Here is a 25,690-nt window from a genome sequence, read left to right on the forward strand (position 1 = left end):
GTCACTCCGTCACTTTGCCTTTAAAGTGGATATCAAATTCGTTCTTTACTCCCAAAAAGCTTTCAATTGAGCCCCATACTGATATGTTCAGGAAATAAGTTCAGTTTAGGGGGTGCTTTGAAGCTTACTCACAACACTTGGCCCAAAACTGGATTCCTGTTCTACTCTAAAATATCTTTCATTCATAATGGGTCAAATAACCTATTCGAGGTGTTTTAAGGAGGTTAAACGCCACCTGGGTACTTTATCACAAATTAAAATGACATTTAGTTAATCTACTTCCAAATTGCATAATTTCGAGTTCCATATAGCCACGGAAGGATAATATGCTTATTTGGGAGGTTTTTGGGCGTTGGAGTCACCTCTAATTACATGAAATTTATTTTTTTTGTCATTTCGTAATCTATTTTCGAATACCTCTCATTTGAGTCCCATAAAGACCAATACGTTCAATAAGTCTGTTTATGGGAGTTTTGGGGTTGGGGCGGCCCGCTGGGTATTTGAACTCATATTTCAATACCATACTCGTATTCTTCTCTTCAGTATCTTTCATTTGATACTCATATTGTTCCGATCAGTCTACTTTTTTTTTGGGCGGTGTTTTTTTGGGTAAGGGGAAGGGTGCGCCCCCTACAGAACAAACAAACAAACCGAGTACAATATAGACATGATTGGCTAATATGTCTTTTAGAGATATTCTTGGGGCTTGGGTTGACCCCCCCTTCTTCGACCAGATTTTGTATGCCAGATTCGTAATCTACTTCAGAATACCTTCCATTCGACCACATATTGATATGAACGTTAAATTTTTCTACTAAGAGAAGTTTTGGGGTTAGGGCGACTTCCTGTCCACTTTGATCCCATTTTTAATACCATATTCGCATTCTACTCTTCAATACATTTCATTTGATATCCATATTGTCCCGATCGGTTCACTTTTGATTTTGGGTGTTGTTTTTGGAATGAGGAGGAGGGTCCGCCTACCTTCCGATATCAAAAATTTTTATAGCCAATATTTCCTTCCAACCAATCTACACAGTCTGTGGAAATTTGAAGGTAATCGATTCAGCCGTTTTTGAGTCTATACGAAACAAACAAACATTCCGACACAAACAAACACAAATTGATTTTTATACCCTCCACCATAGGATGGGGGGTATACTAATTTCGGCATTCTGTTTGTAACTACACGAAATATTCGTCTGAGACCCCATAAAGTATATATATTCTTGATCGTCGTGACATTTTATGTCGATCTAGCCATGTCCGTCCGTCCGTCTGTCTGTCGAAAGCACACTAACTTCCGAAGGAGTTAAGCTAGCCGCTTGAAACTTTGCACAAATACTTCTTATAAGTGTAGGTCGGTTGGAATTGTAAATGGGCCATATCGGTCCATGTTTTGATATAGCTGCCATATAAACCGATCTTGGGTCTTGACTTCTTGAGCCTCTAGAGTGCGCAATTCTTATCCGATTGGTATGAAATTTCGCACGACGTGTTTTGTTATGATATCCAACAACTGTGCCAAGTATGGTTCAAATCGGTTCATAACCTGATATAGCTGTCATATAAACTGATCTGGGGTCTTGACTTCTTGAGCCTCTAGAGGGCGCAATTCTTATCCGATTTGAATGAAATTTTGCACGAAGTATTTTGTTATGATATCCAATAACTGTGCCAAGTAAGGTTCAAATCGGTCCATAACCTGATATAGCTGCCATATTAACCGATCTTGATTCTTGACTTCTTGAGCCTTATAGAGTGCGCAATTCTTATCCGATTGGTATGAAATTTTGCACGAAGTATTTTGTTATGATTTCCTACAACTGTGCCAAGCACGGTTCAAATCGGTCCATAACCTGATATGGCTGCCATATAAACCGATCTGGGATCTTGACTTCTTGAGCCTTATAGAGTGCGCAATTCTTATCCGATTGGTATGAAATTTTGCACGAAGTATTTTGTTATGATTTCCTACAACTGTGCCAAGTACGGTTCAAATCGGTCCATAACCTGATATGGCTGCCATATAAACCGATCTGGGATCTTGACTTCTTGAGCCTCTAGAGGTCGCAATTATTATCCGATTTGCTTGAAATTTTGTACGACGGATTCTAACATGACCATCAACATACGTATTTATTATGGTCTGAATCGGTCTATAGTCAGATACAGCTCCCATATAAATCGATCTCTCTATTTTACTTCTTGAGCCCCTAAAGGGCGCAATTCTTTTTCGAATTGGCTGACATTTTACACAGGTCTCCAACATATAATTTAATTGTGGTCCAAACCGGACCTTATGGTCTTAATATCGCTCTAATAGCAGAGCAAATCTTTTCTTATATCCTTTTTTTGCCTAAGATGAGATGCCGGGAAAAAAAACTCGACAAATGCGATCCATGGTGGAGGGTATATAAGATTCGACCCGGCCGAACTTAGCACGCTTTTACTTGTTTTAAAACCCTACATTGACTCCGTGGTACATATTATTGGTTCGATTTTACCAACTCCGTCTGTCTGTCTGTCTATATTGATTTGCTTACTGTAAATCTCTTCAAGCATTTCAACTAGCTTACTTATCGCCTAACATCAATGTCTGTGGTCCTAAGGGTAGTTTTATTTGCTTGCTCGTTATTCATAAATCTTATCCATATTTTTTTCTGTATAAAGCTGAACTTGCTCAAAAACTCCTGAACGCTTTTTTCTCCATAATTGCTTTATGTATATATAAGCCCCCACCCCCTAAACTTTTGACATTTAACCTATTTTCTTCCAAAGTGATTTGCTGCAAATACAATTTATTATTTTTAAGTGATGTCTAACCTTTTCCTACACATGTCTCCTAACCACCCACATCCACATCCACTAGCAAACAAACCACAACATCACGGTAATATTTGGTGTAAACGGATGTGCACTACCACACATTAACACATGCGCCGGTTCTGGTCTCGTGTGGTGTGCTTAACACCAAAATCATATGCAGGCATGGATAGCGAGTTCTCCTACTTTGTAACAATTATCCTGACAGTGAATACCCCCGGCCCCCTTCAAGCCCTTCATTACCCAAATTCAACAGTTTATGGCTTACAAGAGTAATTCTTTGGTAATTGTTTTTGTCTGTTTTCCCTTATTGACTATCTGACTGACTGTTGGGATGCCTGGCCGCAATTACACACTCATCGGTGTTGTGGTTTCTATGACCTTCTTTTTGTTTTGGCCTTTTTCTATTTTGTAACCACGACTATACAGCAGGTGTGCAAGGGCTGTTAAACGAATTTATGTGAAATCAATTTTTAGTGTTCGCTCCTTGGGGTCAACAAAAAAAAAGAGTTTAGACTAAGGATAACACTTTGGAAATATATGTGGTCAGTGTGTATGGTGTAACACCCACACACCTTTTTGATGCCACCATAAAAAGTCATTACACACCATAATTGAATGTTGCAAGTCTGATGAAAGTTAATTAATCACGAAGAACTTTGTGTGCATGTTCTATTTTTGGTGGGTATTTATTGTCATGTTGAGGAAAGTTATATGTGATAGTCATGAACGAATGAGTTACACAAGAATTGGTGATGTTTTTTAAAAGGTAAACAGAAAAGGCTTAAAATTCATTTTTGTTATAAGAAAATCAATATGTCATTAAGTTTGGCTGAGATTAAAGTTTGTTATTACAACAGACAGAGGGTCGGAAAATCAATCCTTCCGACATTTCAAAGCATTTAGGAGACATTGATTTACTTTTATAGCATTATATGCCTCTGAGCTATAAAATAAGGACATGGTGAAATGATTATTTTTAAAAACTTAACTTATATATACCTTTATTGTTAGATTTTGGTTAAAGTTTGACTTTTTCTATTTGGTCAGTGCAGTAAATGGATTCTTTGGTTGTCTCTTAAAGCCAAAATTAGTAATAGCCCTCAATGTTAGTCGAAAATGTCCCAAATCCTATCTCTTATATTTTTCTGATTTATGTTGAATTTGAATTTTTTTTTATCCAACAGAAATATTTTTATGTGTAACGGTTTTCTCCTTCGAAACGGTTTAGCAAAGACAACAACCTTATAAGCAGTCATCAGTTCTCTTTAACAGAGCCGTTAATAACACAGTTCTGTAAACAACAGCATAGACATCAATTGAGATAACCATGCATTAGACACATAATCTCAGAAAGGTTTAGATCATTTTTTTACTAATGGATGAAAGCAAGGAGACAGACATACAAATTCAACAAAAATTTTTGTAACTACTCGAAATATTAGTCTGAGACCCCATAAAGTATATATATTCTTGATCATAGTGACATTTTATGTCGATCTACACATGTCCGTCCGTCTGTCCGTCCTTCCGTCCGTCTGTCCGTCCTTCCGTCCGTCTGTCCGTCCGTCTGTCCGTCCTTCCGTCCGTCTGTATGTCCTTCCGTCCGCCTGTCTGTCGAAAGCACGCTAACTTTCGAAGGAATAAAGCTAGATGCTTGAAATTTTGAACAAATACTTCTTATTAGTGTAGGTCGGTTGGGATTGTAAATGTGCCAAATCGGTACATGTTTTGATATAGCTGCCATATAAACCGATCTGGGGTCTTGATTTCTTGAGCCAGTAGAGGGCTCAATTCTCCTCTAATTTGACTGAAATTTTGCACGTGATGTTTTGGTTTCACTTCCAACAACTGCGCTAAGTTTGGTTCAAATCGGTCCAAGTTTTGATATACCTGCCATATAAACCGATTTTGGGTCTTTACTTTTTGAGCATCTAGAGGGCGCAATTCTCATCCGATTTGACTGAAATTTTGCACGAAGTATTTTATTATAACTTCCAACTTCTGTGCCAAGTTCGGTTCAAATCAGTCTATAACCTGATATAGCTGTTATATAAACCGAGCCGCTAGAGGGCGCAATTCTCGTCAAATCTGGCTGGAATTTTGCATGAACTTCTTTGTTATTACTTCCAACAACTGTGTGAAGTATGGATCAAGTCGGTCCATAACCTGATATAGCTGCCATATAAACCGATCTGGGATCTTAACTTCTTGAGCCTCTGGAGGCCGCAATTTTTATCTGATTTTGCTGAAATTTTGTACAACCGCTTCTCCCATGAGCTTCAACTTGTCAAATATGGTCTTAATCGATGTATAGCCTGTTACAGCTCCCATATGAACCGATCTTCCGATTGTGGTTCTTGAACCCCTACAAGGCGCAATTCTTATCCGAATGGACTGAAATATTACCCAATGACTACCGCTATGGTCTTCAACATTCAATTCATTTATGGTCCGAATCGCACTATTACTTTATTTATCTCCAATAGCATAACAATTCTTATCCTTTTTTCCCTGTTTTTCTAAAAAGAGATACCGCACAAAGAACTCGACAAGTGCGATCCATGGTGGAGGGTTTTGTGTGATTCGGCCCGGCCGAACGTAGTACGCCATTACTTGTTTTATATATTTCTCATTTATGTTGAATTTGAATTTCTTATTCAACACATATCGAAACGGTTTAGCAAAGACAACAACCTTGTAAGCAGTCAACAGTTCTCTTTAACAGAGCAGTAAATAACACTGCTCTGTAAACAACAGCATAGACATCAATTGAGATAACCACAATCCCAGAAAAGTTTAGATCGATTTTTTTCACTGATGGATGCAAGCAAAAAGACACAAAAAAATTCAACAAATATGTCGTTATAAAAAAATTTTCCAAATTTTGCCAAAATTTTATTTTTTTAGTTAATTTTGTCAAAAAAAAAAATTATAATAATTTTTTGGGAAAATTTTAATGAAATTGAATTTTTATGGGAATTGTGAGGGAAATTATGATCGACCTACATTTCAATGCAAATTTTCAAGATTTAATTTTTACACCCATTTTTCATTCGGTTTGCAATACATTGAAATATTGGGTTGCCGAAAAAGTAATTGCAGATTTTTTAAAAGAAAGTAAATGCATTTTTAATAAAACTTAGAATGAACTTTAATCAAATATACTTTTTTACACTTTTTTTCTAAAGCAAGTAACAGCTGATAACTGACAGAAGAAAGAATGCAATTACAGAGTCACAAGCTGTGAAAAAATTTGTCAACGCCGACTATATGAAAAATCCGCAATTACTTTTTGGGCAACCCAATATTTATTTTCGACCCTAAAAATTCCTGTTGGTTGTCAGACAGCTTGTCTGTCTGTCCGACTGTTAGTCTGTTTAAATCCTTCTACAGTCTTTAGAAATGGAGATATTGAAATGAAACTTTGCCCAGACTCTTTTTACATCCACCACCGAAAGATGGGGGTATATTCATTTTGTCATTCCGTTTGCAACACATCGAAATATCCCTTTCCGATCCTATAAAGTAATGTATTCTTGATCGTCGTAAAAATCTAAGACGATCTAGCCATGTCCGTCCGTCTGTCTGTTGAAATCACGCTATAGTCTTTAAAAATAGAGGTGTTGAGTTGAAACTTTGTACAGAGTCTTTTTTCATAAGCATTTTAAGTTCGAAAATGGTCTTTATCGGACTATATCTTGATATAGCCCACATATAAACCGATCCGCCGATTTAGGGTCTTAGGCCTAACATTTAAAGGCGGTTAACATTTAAATATAAATAAAAGTTAGCGGTTAACATTTGAGTAAAGAGTTTAACGGTAGCCATGTCAACAACATCATCTCTTGCCGAAAAGATACAGCAACAATTTGCTTCAACATAGGAAAAACAAAATGAATACAAAAGATGGGCGATCTTTGTCGTTGCCATTCGTTTACTAATGCAGCTTGCAGTTGGTGTTGTTGTTGTCGTTGACGTTGCTGTTATTACTTCTGTCGCTGCTGTTATTGTCGCGAGCCAATGTGATCTTGTGTGAGTGTTTATGCTCTCCTCCAAGTACCTAGTAGTCCAGGCCACTAGTACCAAACCTGTTTATTCACTAGCTATAAAGTTATCAGGACTAGTTCCATTTTTGTTTACTTTTAGTGTAAATAACAGGTGAAATTAACATGAATTTGTCATTGGAGTACCCAGTTTACCCTGGAACTAAAGGGTGATTTTTTTGAGGTTAGGATTTTCATGCATTAGTATTTGACAGATCACGTGGGATTTCAGACATGGTGTCAAAGAGAAAGATGCTCAGTATGCTTTGACATTTCATCATGAATAGACTTACTAACGAGCAACGCTTGCAAATCATTGAATTTTATTACCAAAATCAGTGTTCGGTTCGAAATGTGTTCATTCACCGTAACGTTGCGTCCATCAGCATCTTTGAAAAAATACGGTCCAATGATTCCACCAGCGTACAAACCACACCAAACAGTGCATTTTTCGGGATGCATGGGCAGTTCTTGAACGGCTTCTGGTTGCTCTTCACTCCAAATGCGGCAATTTTGCTTATTTACGTAGCCATTCAACCAGAAATGAGCCTCATCGCTGAACAAAATTTGTCAAAATTTGAACACATTTCGAACCGAACACTGATTTTGGTAATAAAATTCAATGATTTGCAAGCGTTGCTCGTTAGTAAGTCTATTCATGATGAAATGTCAAAGCATACTGAGCATCTTTCTCTTTGACACCATGTCTGAAATCCCACGTGATCTGTCAAATACTAATGCATGAAAATCCTAACCTCAAAAAAATCACCCTTTAGTACTTCTGCTAATTCCAACAAAATAGTTCCGTAATTGATTTCTTTGGACATTTGTCAATGTTTGAAAAAATATTTTTTTATACCCACCACCGTAGGATAGGAGGTATATTCATTTAGTCATTCCGTTTGCAACACATCGAAATATCAATTTCCGACCCTACAAAATATGTATCGTCGTAAAATTCTAAGACGATTTAACAATGTCCATGTGTCTGTCCGTCCGTGTGTTGTAATCACTCTAGAGCCTTCAAAAATTGAGATATTGAGCAGAAATTTGGCACAGATACATCTTTTTGATGCACGCTGGTTAACTGCTTGAACGGACCAATTCGGACCATATTTGGATATAGCTGCTATATAGACCGATTTTTCGATAAAGGGTCTAATGCCCATAAAAACTTTATTGAAATTTGTAACAGTAAGTAGTTTAAGGCTTCCCAACATCTGACCCAAATATGTTGCAGATCGGACTATATTAAGATATAGCTGCCATATAGATCTCCCGATAAAGGGTCTGAAGCCCATAAAAGCTTTATTTTTTATCCGATTCCGCCGAAATTTGGAATAATGCGCAGTTTTAAAGCTCTCAACATCTGACCGAAATATGGCACAGATCGGACTATATTTAGATATAGCTGTCATATAGACCGATCTCCAGATAAAGGGTCTGAAGCCCATAAAAGCTTTATTTTTTAACCGATTTCGCTGAAATTTAAACAATGAGTAGCTTAAGGCCACCCAATATAGGTCCCAAATATGGTTCAGATCGGACTTTATTTAGATATAGCTGTCATATAGACCGATATACCGGTTAAGGGTCTGAAGCTCATAAAAGCTTTATTTATTACCCGATTTTGTAAGCTTTGTCAGTGGTGGACGAGGTGATTTGAACTCATCATCTTATGTTTGGTAGTCTTCCACGCATCCTCTTGCCTACCGTTATCATGGTGTTAAGGATAGAATAAGGCAATAAGCATTACAATTTCGTCGTTATGTTTGTAACACCTCGAAATATGCGTCTGAGACCCCATAAAGTATATATATTCTTGATCGCCATGTCCGTCTGTCTGTCGAAAGCACGCTAACTTTCGAAAGAGTAAGGCTAGGCGCACAAATACTTTCTATTAGTGTAGAATGGTTGGGATTGTAAATGGGCCAAATCGGTCCATGTTTTTATATAGCTGCCATATAAACCGATCTTGGGTCTTGACTTCTTGAGCCTCTAGAGGGCGCAATTCTCATCCGATTTGGCTGAAATTTTTCATGAGGTGTTTTGTTATGACTTCCAAAAACTGTGCTAAGTAAGGCGCAAATCGGTACATAACATGATCTAGCTGCCATATAAACCGATCTGGGATCTTGACTTTTTGGGCCTCTAGAGGGCGCAATTCTCACCCGATTTGGCAGAAAATACCTCCATAAGCAGTTCTTATTCATTATTGTTTAGTTGCCTAAAAAGTGATACCGAGCGAAGAACTTGACAAATGCGTTCCGTGGTGGTGGGTATATAAGATTCAGCCCGGCCGAACTTAGCACTATTTTACTTGTCTTAATTTTTGGTAGTACTTGGCATTGAATATGTCAACTTGCTCACTTTTTTACATTCATTCTTTGTTTACATTTTTTTCTATTTGATGACATTTTCAATCGGCATATTTGACATCCTTAATGATGTTAATGGGGCCTATCCACTTTCGCAAGTGACCTAACATTCTATTAGTGAATCTTGTTCAAGCAAGAAGCACGATAATGTTTTTAAACTGACTCCTATCACCAGTATTTGTTACTAGTTGGGTAAATAGTATTTGAAAGCCTAATGCATAAATAACTACATTTCCTAGAATTTTGGGTAAAATGAAACTGCAGGGACAAAGTTGGCTTTAAACGTTAGCTACTGAACTAGATGATGATGCCAACTGGTTACTGCCTGGACAACTGGGTATTTTATCTATTTTGATGGCAATTGTTTGTTCAGTTAAGTAGTGAAGTTTGTCGGGCGCTGTATAATCAGTTAACAGTCAGCGGTTAACATTTGGGGGAAAAGTTTAACATTAGCCATGTAAACAACATCATCTCTTGCCGAAAAGATACAACAACAATTTGCTTCAACATAGGAAAAACAAAATGAACACGACAAATCGGCGATCTTTGTCGTTGCCATTCGTTTGCTAATGCAGCTTATAGTTGTTGTTGCTGTTGTTGCTGTTATTACTTCTGCGGCTGCTGTTATAGTCGCGAGCCAATGTGATCGTGTGTGAGTGTTTATGTGCTCCTCCAAGTACTTTATCCATTGTGTTGGCAAATTATTTGTTCAGTTAGTTAGTGAAGTTCGTCGGGCGCCAATACCAACGGTTAAACGGTTCGCGTTTGTATAAAAAAAAAAAATAAAAAAAAATATAAATCGCCTATACCAAATCGTGTGGAAAAATGTAAACAAAACTTCAAAATAAATGAACCCCATATCCCATTCAAGCAAATCTATACATCAACACCATTCGAGGGTTGTGCAACAAAGCGGACCGTCTGTCCAGTTGTCCGTCCGGGTGTACGGTGTAATTTTTCGGATGTGTTTTTCAACAACAATTCTTTCTTTCACTTATACGCTGAGAAATCGTTTAATTTGAGACTAGCCAATTTGTTAAAATAAACAAAACAACCTGAGGATTCAAGTGTCGTTGGCGCTAGTTGTTGCCTAAATAAACATTGAAATAGCAGAGAATATTTTTGATACAATGGATCCCTAAAAAAAGAGATCAATTTGTTATTTACGTGTTTGGGAATATTTCTAAAATCGTTATACCCATTACTCCCCTTTAGAAATGGCAACGAAAGCTTTGTAATAGGGAGTTCTTTTGTTTTTGTTTTTTAAGCTTGTGTTGTGTTTGGATTTTAGAGCATTTCTTTTGAATTTTCGATTTTGATTTGCATTTTAAATTTTGTAACTGTGCTTGAATATTCAAGGCACATTCCTTCACATACATTTTGTGAGTGAGATATTTTCTATGGAGTGGGTGTGGGTGTGTGTGCGTACATGTACGTGTTTTCGATCATCAATACCCGACATTGAGCAGACGAGAATCTATTGCTTTTAAATTGTTGTGTCCATTGCCTTCGTTATTATTTTGACGCGCCTAAATTGGTGTCTGTCCATTGCTGTGGTGGCGTCTTCCCTAACGCTAATATGTAATCAATAACACTGTTTTACAAAAAATTATTTAAAAATCAAAATATTTAAATATGTATGGCGATTGAATAAGTACCGACTTGGGCCACACTTACATAGTTTTTGGAATCATAAGAGAATTTAACGCACAGGGCTGTCAGATTCAAGTTTTAAGCTTTTTATAGCGGAATCCGAACGGCTTGCCGCGGTGCGGCATCTGTTGGGGAGAAGTTTTTACATAGCATGATACTTTACAAATGTCGACTGCATTGGGAGGGGTTAAACACCGCTGAAACATTTTTCTGATTTTTTTCTGATATTCTCGCTAGGACTCGAACTCAGCCGTTTGGCGTCATAGGTGGACATGCTAACCTCTGCGCTGCAGTGGCCTCCAGGCCTTAGGAGTTCCCTCTTATCATCTGCAATAGATAGAGGTCGTCCACAAATGACTATATTCGGTTGGTAACAGCATTCTGATCAATATTCTGAAGGCCTGTTCTGTAAGAAGAGGTTGTGAGTACAGTAGTGGGATTGTTGGATCTAGTTTCTTAAAGCCTAAATGTTCTTCTTGATATGTCTCAGAGTAAACAGAAAATTTGGGCATCCCAAAGGAAACTGAGGGTAGAGATGAGCTCAGGCTAGCAATGGGGTCAGTAGGTGGCGGATGCAACTTAGCTTAGTGCTTAGTTGCGAAGATTAAGCAGCCCCCGACTACGAGCGGCGAAGACTTAGGACGTGCTACAATAAGGCTCGACTATGTCGAACGGATGCCACCAGTTGCCTAAGTATCCCCACACAGGGGTGTTCTACTAATTAATGTAGTCTCAGGAGTGATGTACTCCTGTACTCTCCAATCAAATGGACCTTGACTCTGGCGCGTGCACTGAAATGTGATTAAGATAACGGTTTTGGATTGATGCTATGAACTGACAGCTATTGTATTCTGTTAACTGAGTAGGAGGCAATGACATCCCTCATTTCGGGTCCTGAGCCTTAAAAAGGTACATTTATTATCCGACTTCAATGAAATTTAGCACAATGAGTTATGTTAGACCCCTTGACACCCGTGTTCAACTCAATAGCTGCATTAAATTCCGATCTTCCGATTTAAGTTCTTGGACCAACAAAAGCAGCATTTATTACCCGATTTCGTTGAAATTACAAAAGTGTTTGCGGCTCCCTTTTGTCATGGTCCAAATTTGAAAATTATTTATATTCACATTTAACTCTCAAATAACTCTCATTAGAATATCATATTGTCCCGTTTGGTATGCATATCCTTTTGGGGCATAATTTTGGGGTGGGGCGATTTACCCAAGTTTTTATGTAATTTTCGTATTCTACTCTCAAGCACCTTTCGTTTGATACCCATACTGCCCCAATAGGTAAACATGACATTTTTGGGCGGTTTTTGAGGGTAGGGCGGAGAGTCCACCCCCTCGCCCATATCACAAAATGAAATACCCTATTTTCACCAAGGAGCTAAACTCCGCCATCTGTGAAAATTTCATGAAAATCGGTTCAGTCGTTTTTGAGTCTATTCAGAATAAACAAACAAAGCGCACCACTTTCATTTTTATATAATAGAAGATAGTGGTGAACAGAGAATTGTTTTAGACCCTTCGATGGCCGTGTCTAGTTTGGTTCTAATCGGACCTAATTAAGAAATAGCTGCTATGGGATCATAAATTATGTATTTTTTACCGGACTATGGTGAATTGTGTTAAATGTATCTGTCTGAGTAGGAGATTATCCAAAGCTCGATCTGCCCATACTTAATGCCCTTTCAATTGTTACTTTTGGCCTTATCTGAACCGTTTTAGTACATAGGAAAGGGTTTGATGACATAACTGCACCTCAAGTTCCAAATTTCAAGCTGAGGATGCAAATCGAGGTTTTGGTGTAACATTGGAAAGCCAGCAAAAGTTTGGTGTTACTAAAAACATTTGACTGGCTATCCTTATTGCGATTTATGGTTCGCCATGAACCTTCTTCAGCGGATTTTGTAAAATGAATCAATGGTGATCTACATATCAACTAATATAGAGTAGGTTGTAAAGCACACATCTAAATTTGAACAGAGCTCTAAAAGATATTAAATTAAGCGATCATTTTATATGGGGGCTGTTATTATTTATCTGCCTTTGTGAAACATAGTTGCCGCGGGTGTTGAAGGGCATTGCAAAACTTCTTATATGAAATTGAAGTCTATTGAGGCATCTTATTTCTAAACCTCATAACACAATGAATGCAAAAATATTTGCTCATGCCAGTAACTCTGCCTAACCCAAATCCTTTATTGCATTCTCAATGTTTCCACTTTTACTACAATATAACCCCCTCCCACTCCAAAAAAGTCTGTGCTTTTTACTAACTGTTGTTATTGTAGAGCAGTGTAATTTGTGCGATGTGCAAAGAACGTGAGATCGTTTGCAATAGTTTTCTCATCTCAATTTACACACGCAAACACACACACACACACAAGCATAGACTTAGGACTCACTCACAGTGTCATCTTCATGTGTGTGAACATTTTAATAATTCAATTGTTAATAAAAAAAATAGTTTTTTCCATATAGCGCAAAACAACACGAAAAGTTTTCATGTTATTTATTGTGCCTTACAAATACTTGTGATATTGTTGTTCTTGTTGTTATTTGTTGCTACTTTTGCTGGTTGTTGTTGATATTGTCTGTGCAATGGCAATAGACAGCGACATAGATACTCACTCGTGTATGCCGGCAATTGCATGGCGTTATGAAAATTAATTGTTGCCGTCGCCGTCGCCGTCGCCAACGCCATTGTCATTCATACTCGCATTCTTGTGAGACAACGAGCGAAAGAGAGAGAGGGAGAGTGAGAGAGTAAGAAGGGGCTTTGGGATTTAGTTTGAAGGGAAGTTTTTCATTAGAGACAACGACAACAACGATTTCTAACGGAAATTAATATTTAAAGTTGATTAATGCCCTTACGACTAGAGAGAAAGAAAAGTAATAAAACAAGTACCTTAATGAAAATGAAAACTTGCCACTACTATAGTTTAATTGTGTCTAAATACACCACTATAATTTTAGTATTATGTAAATACCTACTCAGTATTTACTTTCGTACAACGGAAGAACAATAAACTGAAATGAAGCAGCATCACATAAAACTAAAAGTGTAATTGAGAGACGCTCCTATTTATTTATTCATTTCATTTCACTTACTACACTGCCTGTCTGCCCACTGTCCACTGCCAAAATCAAACGCGTGACGTCTTTGTTCGTCGATTTTTCTTCATTAGTTTCTAGCTTTGTGTGTTTGTATTCTCCTCTTCTCATTTTTTGCCCTGCTGTGTTACTATTCTAATTTTCCCATTTCATCATTTGCCAATTTTGTTTGGTATTTAGAAGCTTTACGTAGAAAAACATAATAAAAACCTTAACAAAAATACGCGACGAATTTGAAAAGTGAAAAACAAATTTAAATATAAACAAAAACTTTGTTGGTGCAAATATTCTTCATTGTTTTGTTGTAAATGCGTGATCGCCATCTGAACAAAATGCCGCGTGGTGGAACAACAACAGCGTAAGTGTTTTCTTATTCTCTATACATAATTTTTTAATAAATTTTATATTTTATTACTTCAAAAATATGTTTTATATATTAAAATGTGAGTATAGAAGAGCAAAGGAGTATTAGGTGTCCGGGCATCTGTGGATAAAAGTGTTTAACCTTATCAAAATAGTTTGTAAGATTCATCAACATTCATTTTTATACCCTCCACCATAGGAAGGGGGTATACTAATTTCGTCATTTTGTTTGTAACACCTCAAAATATGCGTCTAAGACCTCATGAAGTATATATATTCTTGATCGTCGTGACATTTTAAGTCGAACTAGCCACGTCCGTCCATCTGTCTGTTGAAAGCATGCTAACTTTTAAAGGAGTAAAGCTAGCCGCTTGAAATTTTGCTCAAATACTTTTTATTAGTGTAGGTCGGTTGGGATTGAAATTGGGCCAAATCGGTCCATGTTTTGATATAGCTGCCATATAAACAGATCTTGGGTCTTAACTTCTTGAGCCTCTAGAGGGCGCAATTCTCGTCCGATTTGACTGAAATTTTGCACTTGGTGTTTTGATATCACTTTTCACTCCTTGAGCTACCGCAAGCGCATATATTGACACATCTTGCCAAAAATTTGTACCACGCTTTAATCAACAACTACCACAATACCTATGAAGTTTGCTCAAAATCGGTTCATTTGATATTTAGAGAACTTTTGGTAATATTCCAGAATAAACCATGATTGTGAATTGAAAAAGCGTTCTAAATCCAAATGTAGATAAAATATTCAAGATGATTTCATTCTATAAAACTATAAGTTTTGTATTCACACCAGCATTGGAATATTCAATTATCCCTAGTGCTTAAAGTGGTCATCGAATTGCTTTCATGTATAGAATATGTGTTATTATGATCTCAGTAAAGCATTTTTTTTAATATTGAAAAATTTACATCTGGTATTTGAAGCGAGAAAATTTATCTAAAAAACATATAACATTTATGAAAAACCCAAACAAAATGCTTATAATATATGAACATTAAAGTACACAGTGGGCTATATGTTTTATTTTAAATCAATAACAAAAGTAAAAGCGTACCAAGTTTTTGCGGGCCGAATCTTGGGTACCCACCACCATGGATTTCTCGTAAGCCGTTGTACAAAATTTGTTCCAAATCGGATGAGAATTGCGCCCTCTAGAGGCTCAAGAAGTTAAGATCCCACATCGGTTATATGGCAGCTACACCAGGTTATGTACCGATTTGCGCCATACTTAGCACAGTTGTTGAAGGAAATAGCAAAACACGTCATGCAAAATTTCAGCCAAATCGGAAGAGAACTGCGCCCTCCAGCGGCTCAAAAGGTCAAGATCCAAGATCGGTTTATATGGCAACTATACCAGGTTATGAACCGATTTGAATCATACTTAGCACAGTTGTTGGAAGTGTCACTAAAACACCATGTGTAAAATTTCAGCCAAATCGGATAAGAATTACGCCCTCTAAAAGATGAAGAAGTCAAGACCCCAGTTCGGTTTATATGGCAGCTATACCAGGTTATGAACCGATTTGAATCATACTTAGCACAGTTGTTGGAAGTAATACCAAAACACCACGTGCAAAATTACAGCCAAATCGGAAAACAATTACGCCCTCTAAGAGATGAAGAAGTCAAGACCCCAGATCGGTTTGTATGGCAGCTATACCAGGTTATGAACCGATTTGAATCATACTTAGCACAGTTGTTGTAAGAAATACCAAAATACTACGAGTAAAATTTCAGACGGACGAGAATTACGCCCTCTACAGGCGTAATCGGATGAGAATTACGCCCTCTACAGGCTCAAGAAGTCAAGACCCAAGATCGGTTTATATGGCAGCTATATCAAAACATGGACCGATTTGGTCCATTTACAATCCCAACCGACCTACACTAATAAGAAGTATTTGTGCAAAATTTCAAGCGTCTGGCCTTACTTCTTCGAAAGTTAGCTTGCTTTCGACAGGCAGACAGACGGACGGACAGACAGACGAACGGACATGGCTAGATCGACTTAAAATGTCATGACGATCAAGAATATGTATACTTTATAGGGTCTCAGACGCATATTTCGTGGTGTTACAAACAGAACGACGAAATTTGGTGGAAGGTATAAAAATATTGAATTGAAACAAATATTCTATATAAGAAAAAGACCATGAATAAACCAAAAATTTAGTATTTTTTACCATATTGCTTTTATTTATTGGTAATTTACCTCTAATAGCCAAATTTCCATAATAATAATCATTCCTTTACTTTACTTTTCTAAAGCATTTATATTTTCTTTCAACTCACCCCCATTCGCTTAAGCCAGCAAGTTCAAAAAACAAACACTTGGTATACAATATTTGTCATATATCCATCACCGTCATCATCATAAACACAATAAATTAATTAATTAACTAAATGTTAATAAAATGTAATTACAATTATCAGACATAAAATAAAAAATCGTAATTAAAATATGAGTCTATGAATGTAAAGCTATTTCACGCAACACCATAATAAACATGTGTACTCTCGCTCACACCCATACTCGTTCTCTCTCACTCTCTCTCTCCCTCAATCTAATTCGCACACCATAGCTATGCTTAAATGAATACCAGCAAGTTATGCAGGAATGTTTGTTAGCTTGTGTGAGTTATAAGACCGAACCTGCAAAAAATTTTTTTTGATTTTATTAAATCAAATTTGATGTGTGTCTGTCATAAAGTTCTGTCAAATGACAAAATGTGTAGGAAGGAGCTGAGGATGTTAGCTAGATAGCGATATAGCGACGTATAGTGACATTCAGTGGGAGAGAGTGTGTGTGTTTGAGAGAGGTATGTGCGTTTGAGCCGCTGTTAAGATAACATTGAGTTGCTTATGCTTTATCGGTTTCGCTTTTGTCTTTATGATGTGATATACATTGAGTGGAACTGCGGCAACAACGGTTTGTTGCCGAAGCTAAAAGTGTTTTAGAAATGATGGCAAGATGTTGAATGCAAATTTTCGGTTTTGCTTATATTTCTGGAAATAAAAGAATATTACATCAGGAATACTCTATTGGAGGCCCCCGTAGCGCAGAGGTTGGCATGTCCGCCTATGACGCTAAACGCCCAAGTTCAAACCTTGGCATTAACATCAGAAAAAAATTTTCAGCGGTGGTTTTCCCCTCCTAGCAACATTTGGGAGGTACTATGCTATGTAAAAACTTCTCTCCAAACAGGTGTTGCACTGCGGCACGCCTTTCGGACTCGGCTATAAAAGGAGGCCCCATTGATAAGTAAGAAGTTTGCCCCTCTTCCTTAATGGAATGTGCATGGGCAACATTTTTTTCGTTTTCTTTCTCTAACTGCAGCAATTTTGGTACATTTGCGTATGATTGATATAAATTGTAGTTATTAACAGTAACCATACGCATCATGGCACCAATGTCGACACTAGTGTAAGCTCGGCTGAGCCGAATCTTGGGAAGCCACCATCATAGATTCTGTTAATAATGTACACAAATGAACTAAGTTGAGGGACATATGTAGACATTACCTACTATATTTCGGTCAAACTAGGCAAAAATTAAAGCTTCTAGAGGACTTAGAAATCTAATCGGGAGATCGGCTTATATGGTTGCTAAATCAAGATATAAAACAATTTGGACTATAATTACCTTGGATATTAACAGTCATAACAGAACGCTACGTGCAAAATTTTAAGTAAATTGGATAACGACTGCGGCTTCCAGGGGCTCAAATTCTCAAATCGGGAGATTAGTTTATATGGGAGGTGTATCAGTTTATACGCCGATTTGAGTCGAATTTAGCATGTTTGTTGGAAGCTGCAACAGAATACTACGTTCAAAATTTCAATCAAATCGGATAACAATTTCGGCTATTAGGGGCTCAAGATGTCAAATCGGGAGTTCGGTTTATATGGGAGCTATATCCATTTATAGACCGATTTAGACAGTATTTAGCGCTGTTTTTGGAAGTTGTAACAGAACGTTACATGCCAAATCGGACAGCAAATTCGGCTTCCAGGACCTGGACCAAATCGGGAGTTTAGTTTATATGGAAGCTGTATCCGGTTATACACCGATTTGAATCGTATTTATCATGGTTGTTGGAATTTGCAACAGAACAGTATGTTCAAAAATTCAAACAAATCGGACAACAATTGCAGCTTTCAGGAGCTCAAAATTTCAATTCGAAGGTCGGTTTAGAAGGGAGCTATATCTGTTTATAGACCGATTTAGACCGTCCCTAGCACTATGGTTGGAAGTTGTAACAGAATATTACGTTAAACATTTTATCCAAATCTGACAACAATTGCGTCTTCCTGGGCCTCAAGATCCCAAATCGGGAGATTGGTTGACATGGGACCTATATCAGATAACATACCGATTTGGATAGTACTTGATACAATTGTTGAAAGACGTAACAAGACCAAGTTTAGCCCAATCCGATAATAATTGCGGATGGAGGGGCACACGAAGTCAAGTCGAAGCACAACTTTATATGGGCCAATCGACTGGACCATTTCGTGAGATAACACGTTCTTCAAACTTGGTTTTCAATAAATTGATTGCGACATTCGCTGTGTGGCTTGTGGCGCCACCCTGTTGGGACCACCCCAAGATCATGCAAATGCAAATGTGGCCATGAACATTCCATTAACGAACAGGGGCAAACTTCTCACAAATCAATAAGTGCTGTCCGATTAAATTTTAAGCTCAATGATAAGGGACCTCCTTTTTATAGTCGTGTCCGAACGGCGTGCTGCAGAGCGACAACTCTTTGGAGAGAAGTTTTTACATGGCAAAGTACCTCACAAATGTCGCCAGCATTAGGAGAGGATGACCACCGCTGACAAATTTTCTGATGTTCCTGCCTGCAGATTCGAACCCAGGCGTTCAGCGTCATCGGCGGACATTCTAACCTCTGCGCTACGGTGGCCTCCAAGTTCATATGATCCAAAAATATTCTGTTATCATTGAATGGTAGCGATTCCCATTCACAGTTACGTGCCGGTCTTGATCATCACGGAAGAAGTACGGCCCAATGAAGCCGCCGGCCCATAAACCGCACCAAAACGTAATGATGACTCATGACACAGCATACAATGATGACTCATGGAGTACGTGGGGATTGCTGTCTGACTAAAACGCTGTCCGGTTAAATTTTAAGTTCAATGATAAGGGACCTCCTTTTTATAGCCGAGTCCGAACGGCGTGCTGCAGAGCAACAACTCTTTGGAGAGAAGTTTTTACATGGCAAAGTACCTCACAAATGTCGCCAGCATTAGGAGGGGATGACCACGGCTGAAAAATGTTTTGATGTTCCAGTTACGTGCCGGTCTTGATCATCACGGAAGAAGTACGGCCCAATGAAGCTGCCGGCCCATAAACCGCACCAAAACGTAATGATGACTCATGACACAGCATACGATGATGACTCATGGAGTACGTGTATCTTATGCTTATTGACGAAGCCATCCAGCCAGAAATGAGCCTCATCGCTAAATTGGACGTAGCGCTCTTAACATTATGGGTACTGACCCCTTATATTCGGGGGGTCGGTTTATATGGGCTATATCACTTTTTTAAGTGAGTGGAACCATACTTGGTACCTTAATTGGAAGTCATATGAATAGTCGCTATGCAAAATTTCAGCCAAATGGGATAAGAATTGCGTCCTCTAAGGGCTTAAAATGTAAAATCGGGAGATCGGTATATATGTAAGCTTCATCAGGTTATGGACCGGTTCAGACCATATTTGACATGTTAGAAAAGTTAATTTGTAAAATTTCACCCAAATTGGATAAGTATACGCCCCCAAGAGGGTCGAGAAATATAATCGAGAGATACATTCCTAGTTGGTCTATAAACTGATATAGCCCCCATATCAACCGAACCCCAAATTTGATTTCTAGAAGCCTAAATTTTCTTCCGATTTGGCTGAAATTCGAAACAAAGTCTTGAGTATTTTTTCTTCATATGATAACTTTTAAAACGCCAGGCCCGCTCCGCTGCGCCATCTTTTACTTTATATGGAACAAAAGTTTTTGGAATATTTATTTTCAACAATTAAAGATCTTTTAGTGAAATACCATGCTAACTTGACTAACAGTTTTACAATATAAGTGCCTTTGTCTGAATCCCATATGATCTTTATTGCTCTACGAATTTAAGTTTGGACGTAAGGTGTACTTCATTCTTAAAATACTTCATTTCAGACCGCTATTCTCATGATGTCGGATTTAGTGGTGATTTCGGGGGAAGAGATGGTCCCCAGATACTTGGCCCTGAAAAAATATCAGCATTGTGCTCTTCTCTAAAATACCATTAATTTAAGAGGAGTTTACAGGATGAGGCGTCCCCCAAACACATGGCCCCAAAAAAGGTTATCAAATTCGTTTTCTAATCTCAAATACCTTTCATTTGGGCCACATATTGGTATGGTCGAAAAATTTTAACCCTTTGGGGATGGGGTGATGCCCTAAATACATGGTCCTACATTTGGATACCAAATTCGTATTCTACTCCCAAATACCTTAATTTGAGCCCCATATTGCGATGGTCACTAAAAAATTGCTGTTTGTGGGCTATTTTGGGAAAGGGGTAGACCCCCAGAAAATTGGTCCCGAAAATGGGTATCAATTGTTGCTCTACCCCCCAATACCTTTCATTTAAGCTCCACATTGACATAGTCGGTAAATATGCCCCCAAACACTAAGCCCGGAAAATATAACAGCATAGGGTGGCCCCATAGACACTTTTCCCGAATATTGATATTAAATTCGTGCTTTACTCCCAAATACTTTTCATTTGAGCCCCATATTGCCATGGTCGTAATTTTGTCCCCTTTTGAGGGAAGTTTTTAGTGAGAGGCGGCCCCCCAAACACTTGGTCCCATATTTGTATATCAGATTCGAATTCTACATTCAAATACCTTTTATTTAAGCTCCATATTCCCATGGTCAGTAAATAAGTCCTGTTTGGGGGGTGTTTTTGTGAAGGGTGGATCCCCAGAAACGTGGTCCCACATTTGGATATCAGATTCGTATTCTACTCGCAAATACCTTTCATTTGAATCCCATATTGCCATGGTCGGTAAATATGTCCTATTTAGGGGTGTTTAGGGGCTTGGGGTGGTCCCCCTAGCACTTGGTCCGACAATTGGATATCAGACACGTTTTTCTTATCCTAAATACCTTTCATTTGAGTCCCATATTGTGATTGGTCTAAATATATGTTTGGTAGGTTTTAGGGTGGGACAGCCCCCCTAGGTACCCCATCCGAAATTTGGTTACCAAATTTTAATTTTTAGGGTACTATATGAGAGCACATAAAATTTCGCTTAAACCGCATCTCCGAGATCTGGCGTTTCTGAAAATTAGAGTAAGGGGGAGGGTCCGCCCCCCCTTCAGATTTCAAAAAATGTAGTACCTTATTTTCACCATGGGCTCATTATGCACCATCTGTGAAAATTTCAAGAAAATCGCTTCAGTCGTTTCTGGGTCTATAAGGAACACACAAACAAACAAACAAACCTACAAACAAACACAAATTGATTTTTATATTTTCATTCCACTGTATTTCTCTAAGGAACACACAAACAAACAAACAAACACAAATTGATTTTTATAGTTTCCATTCCACTGTATTTCTCTACTTCTCCTCTATCTCGACAATATTTTTGTTTTTTTTTTTCACCAATTTTGCCTTAAAATTATTCACTTGCATTGCGTTTTGCCAAGTTTTAGTTGCAATTTATTCATTGAATTGAATTTAATTTCATTTCATTTCTTCACTTCATTCTACACTCTATGCGATGTGATCGTTGTTTTTTGTCGTTCCTTTGCCCCATCTTTGCTCTGCTGTACTCAACAGCATCTTGTTTGTCTCAGACATTGTCTGGGTCTACATAGCCATTGTCATATTTACATTTTGATGATTGCAAATTAACTTTGACGGCAAGTTGTTGTTTTTGTTTTTTTTTTTTTAATTTATTACTGCAACAGACAACACAGAATGAAGAGTAAACCGTCATAGAAGACTTTCAGTTTGGCTATGAATATTGCAAGGGTATGTCTGTTGAATGCGTTTTGCTTTCATAGGCTTCTCATATGCAAATCGTTTTATTTAGTCAACCCTCTTTTTCTAAACTAAGTGATCAACATCTGGAGACAAGAGATCTAGAAATTTGCATCAGCCTTCTTTGTTATCTTTAAAGTCTATGACATGGGAATTTAAGAGAGATTTAAATGTGATTAGGCAAATGATGGACGTTGCAAACATAGTAAATTATAAGTCAATAGAAATGTTAAGTGACTGCTGAATGGTATGGAGTGAAGAATTGTAAAGGGGGTATTTCATGAAAGCTTTGAGAATTAGAGCAAATAATTTTCTTCGAATGCTTATCGGGTTTGTTCTGCAACAAATTAACATTAGAAAGTTGGTTTTTGCATAAAATTTGCCTAAGTGTATGTGGAAAACTTATTAATTTTAAATATAATTTTTTATAGCTATTGGGTTGCCCAAAAAGTAATTGCGGATTTTTTAAAAGAAAGTATTTAAATGCATTTTTAATAAAACTTAGAATGAACTTTAATCAAATATACTTTTTTTACACCTTTTTTCTAAAGCAAGCTAAAAGTAACAGCTGATAACTGACAGACGAAAGAATGCAATTACAGAGTCACAAGCTGTGAAAAAATTTGTCAACGCCGACTATATGAAAAATCCGCAATTACTTTTTGGGCAACCCATTGAATAGTTCAGGTAAGGGTTGCAGTCTTTTTTCCACACAAACTCACTTAGACTATTTTAATCCATTGTGATACCATAGTAGCCTCTGATGGGAATCAAAACCACGAGCCCCGCTCTGTTAATTCGAGCACGCTACCAACTTCGCTACCAGGGACACCGTTTCAATACTTGGGAAATCCAAAAAAACAAATAAATTGATTAAATAAAAACCTTATATAATATACGAGGGCGGTGCGAAAACTTCTTATCCTATCACAAAAAGCGCGGTATAAGCAGAAACAAGTAAAAGCGTGCTAAGTTCGGCCGGGCCGAATCTTATAAACCCCCCACCATGGATCGCATTTGTCGAGTTCTTTTCCCGGCATCTCTTCTTAGGCAACAAAAAAAGATAAAAGAAAAGATTTGCTCTGCTATTAGAGCGATATCAAGATATGGTCAGGTTCGGACCACTATAAAATTATATGTGGGAGACCTGTGTAAAATGTCAGCCAATTCGAATAAGAATTGCGCCCTTTGGGGATTCAAGAAATAAAATAAAGAGATCGATTTATATGGAGCTGTATCAGGCTATAGTCCCATTCAGACCATAGTAAACACGTATGTTTATGGTCATGAGAGGATTTGTCGAACAAAATTTCAGGCAAATAGGATAACAGTTGCGACCTCTAGAGGGTCAAGAAGTCAAGATTCCAGATCGGTTTGTATGGGAGCTATATCAGGTTATAAACTGATTTGAACCTTATTTGGCACAGTTTTTGAAAGTTATAATAAAATATGTCATGCAAAATTTCAGCCAAGACGGATAGGAAGCGCCCTCTAGAAGCGGCAGCTATATCAAAACATGGACCGATTTGAAGCATACCTAAAACAGCTGTTGAAAGTGATACCAAAACACCGCGTGCAAAATTTCAGCCAAATCGGATGGGAATTGCGCCCTCCAGAGGCTCAAGAATTTAAGACCCAAGATCGGTTTATATGGCAGCAATATCAAAACATGGACCGATTTGAACCATACTTGGCACAGTTGTTGGAAGTCATAGCGAAACACGTCGTGCAAAATTTCAATTCAATCGGATAAGAATTGCGCCCTCTAGAGGCTCAAGAAGTCAAGACCCAAGATCGGTTTATATGGCAGCTATATCAACACATGGACCGATATAGCCCATTTACAATCCCAACCGATCTACACTAATAAAAAGTATTTGTTCAAGATTTCAAGCGCCTAGCTTTATTCCTTCAAAGGTTAGCGTGCTTTCGACAGACAGACGGACGGATGAAAGGAAGGACGGACGTAAGGGGGGGTACGGACGGACATGGCTAGATCGACTTAAAATGTCATGACGATCACGAATATATATACTTCATGGGGTCTTAGACGAATATTTCGAGGAGTTACAAACAGAATAAGACTAACTATTCTCTCTCTTATGATAGGCTAAGAAGTTTCCGAACAGCCCTCGTGTTGAGTATTTAAATATCTCCTACCAGTCATTTTTATTAGTCTATCTATATCTAGAGTTTATCACAAATAAAATTCCCTAAGGATTTTAAAGAAAACGTTTGCACAGCAATTCAAATTAGCTGCAATAAAACCACTTTAAAACCCTCCCTCAAACCGAGCTTTGCTCCTTGTCTAAGTGTCCATACACAAATGTGACCTTTCTCTTATAGCAAATGAGTTGGCCTTATGTTTTCTCAGAAAAGCAGCAAAGAAAAATGCAAAACAAAACCTCATCTCAAGTTCGACGAAAGCAATTATATTTATATGTGTGTGTGTATGTGTATGTGTGGCTGTGTGCCTGTGTTTAATGCATTGTAATCAATTTTCGCCGATTATCCCACCAAAAACCACCTGTATGACCTCAACAGGCGAACCCCAATGGCAAATAACAACAATAAAAACAAAATGAAATTTAAAAGAAAATGCAACGAAAACCTGTTCCAAGCCAAATACTCTTCTGCATCTCACAAATCACAATAACAACAACAACAAAATAATAAACCAACGTAATCGGATAATACGTTTGCTTTCTAACGATATATTACTAAGTTTATTGTTAAAGACATTTTTAGAGAGTATTGTATGATTATACTCCCCAAAGTGAGTACTCATACTCTCTCGCCTTTACTCATACGACTACAGGCATTAGCCACCGATTGATTTGTACTCGTATCCCCATTGTAGTTGTTTTTGCATCTTACTTCACTGGTGCCGGTGGATTATTCTCTTTGGTGTTTTTCGTATTGCATACAAATCGAGAAACATTTTCGCACAAGCTTTTGTTGCTTATTGTTAAATGTCTTATTGTTGTTGTCGTTGTTTTGGGTTGCTGCTGCTGCGCTGCAGTTGTTATTACTTTTGTCTAAAGACATCTGTGAAAAGTGAAAGAAAGGCGGCATTGTTTTTGCCGCTGGCTACATGAATGCTTCTGCAGTTTTGCTTTGATGGCTGAAAGTCAATGATAACAACAGAGTGTTGCAGTCGCAGTGGTCAAATGGCACAGTGGGTTAATAAATAAATAGTGAACATAATTTGGTAAAT

At 37.8% G+C, this 25,690-nt stretch overlaps 1 protein-coding gene across 2 annotated transcripts in view; it reads left to right on the forward strand.

Moving 5' to 3' along the window:
- LOC106085197 (uncharacterized) overlaps positions 1 to 25,690 on the forward strand; it is an 84,644-nt gene that overhangs the window by 36,498 nt on the left and 22,456 nt on the right. Inside the window, exons 1-2 of one of the 2 annotated variants that reach the window (XM_013249310.2) lie at positions 9,957 to 10,077; positions 14,204 to 14,381. The exons of the other annotated variant lie outside the window; for it this stretch is intronic. Of the exons in view, the coding sequence (XP_013104764.1) occupies positions 14,332 to 14,381 (50 nt within the window). The 5' untranslated portion in view covers positions 9,957 to 10,077; positions 14,204 to 14,331. Of the gene's footprint in view, positions 1 to 9,956; positions 10,078 to 14,203; positions 14,382 to 25,690 lie in introns of those variants that run through there. 2 annotated transcript variants of the gene reach the window in all.

This window comes from Stomoxys calcitrans, chromosome 5 (genome assembly GCF_963082655.1).
Source record: "Stomoxys calcitrans chromosome 5, idStoCalc2.1, whole genome shotgun sequence".
Classification (NCBI taxonomy): Eukaryota; Metazoa; Arthropoda; class Insecta; order Diptera; family Muscidae; genus Stomoxys; species Stomoxys calcitrans.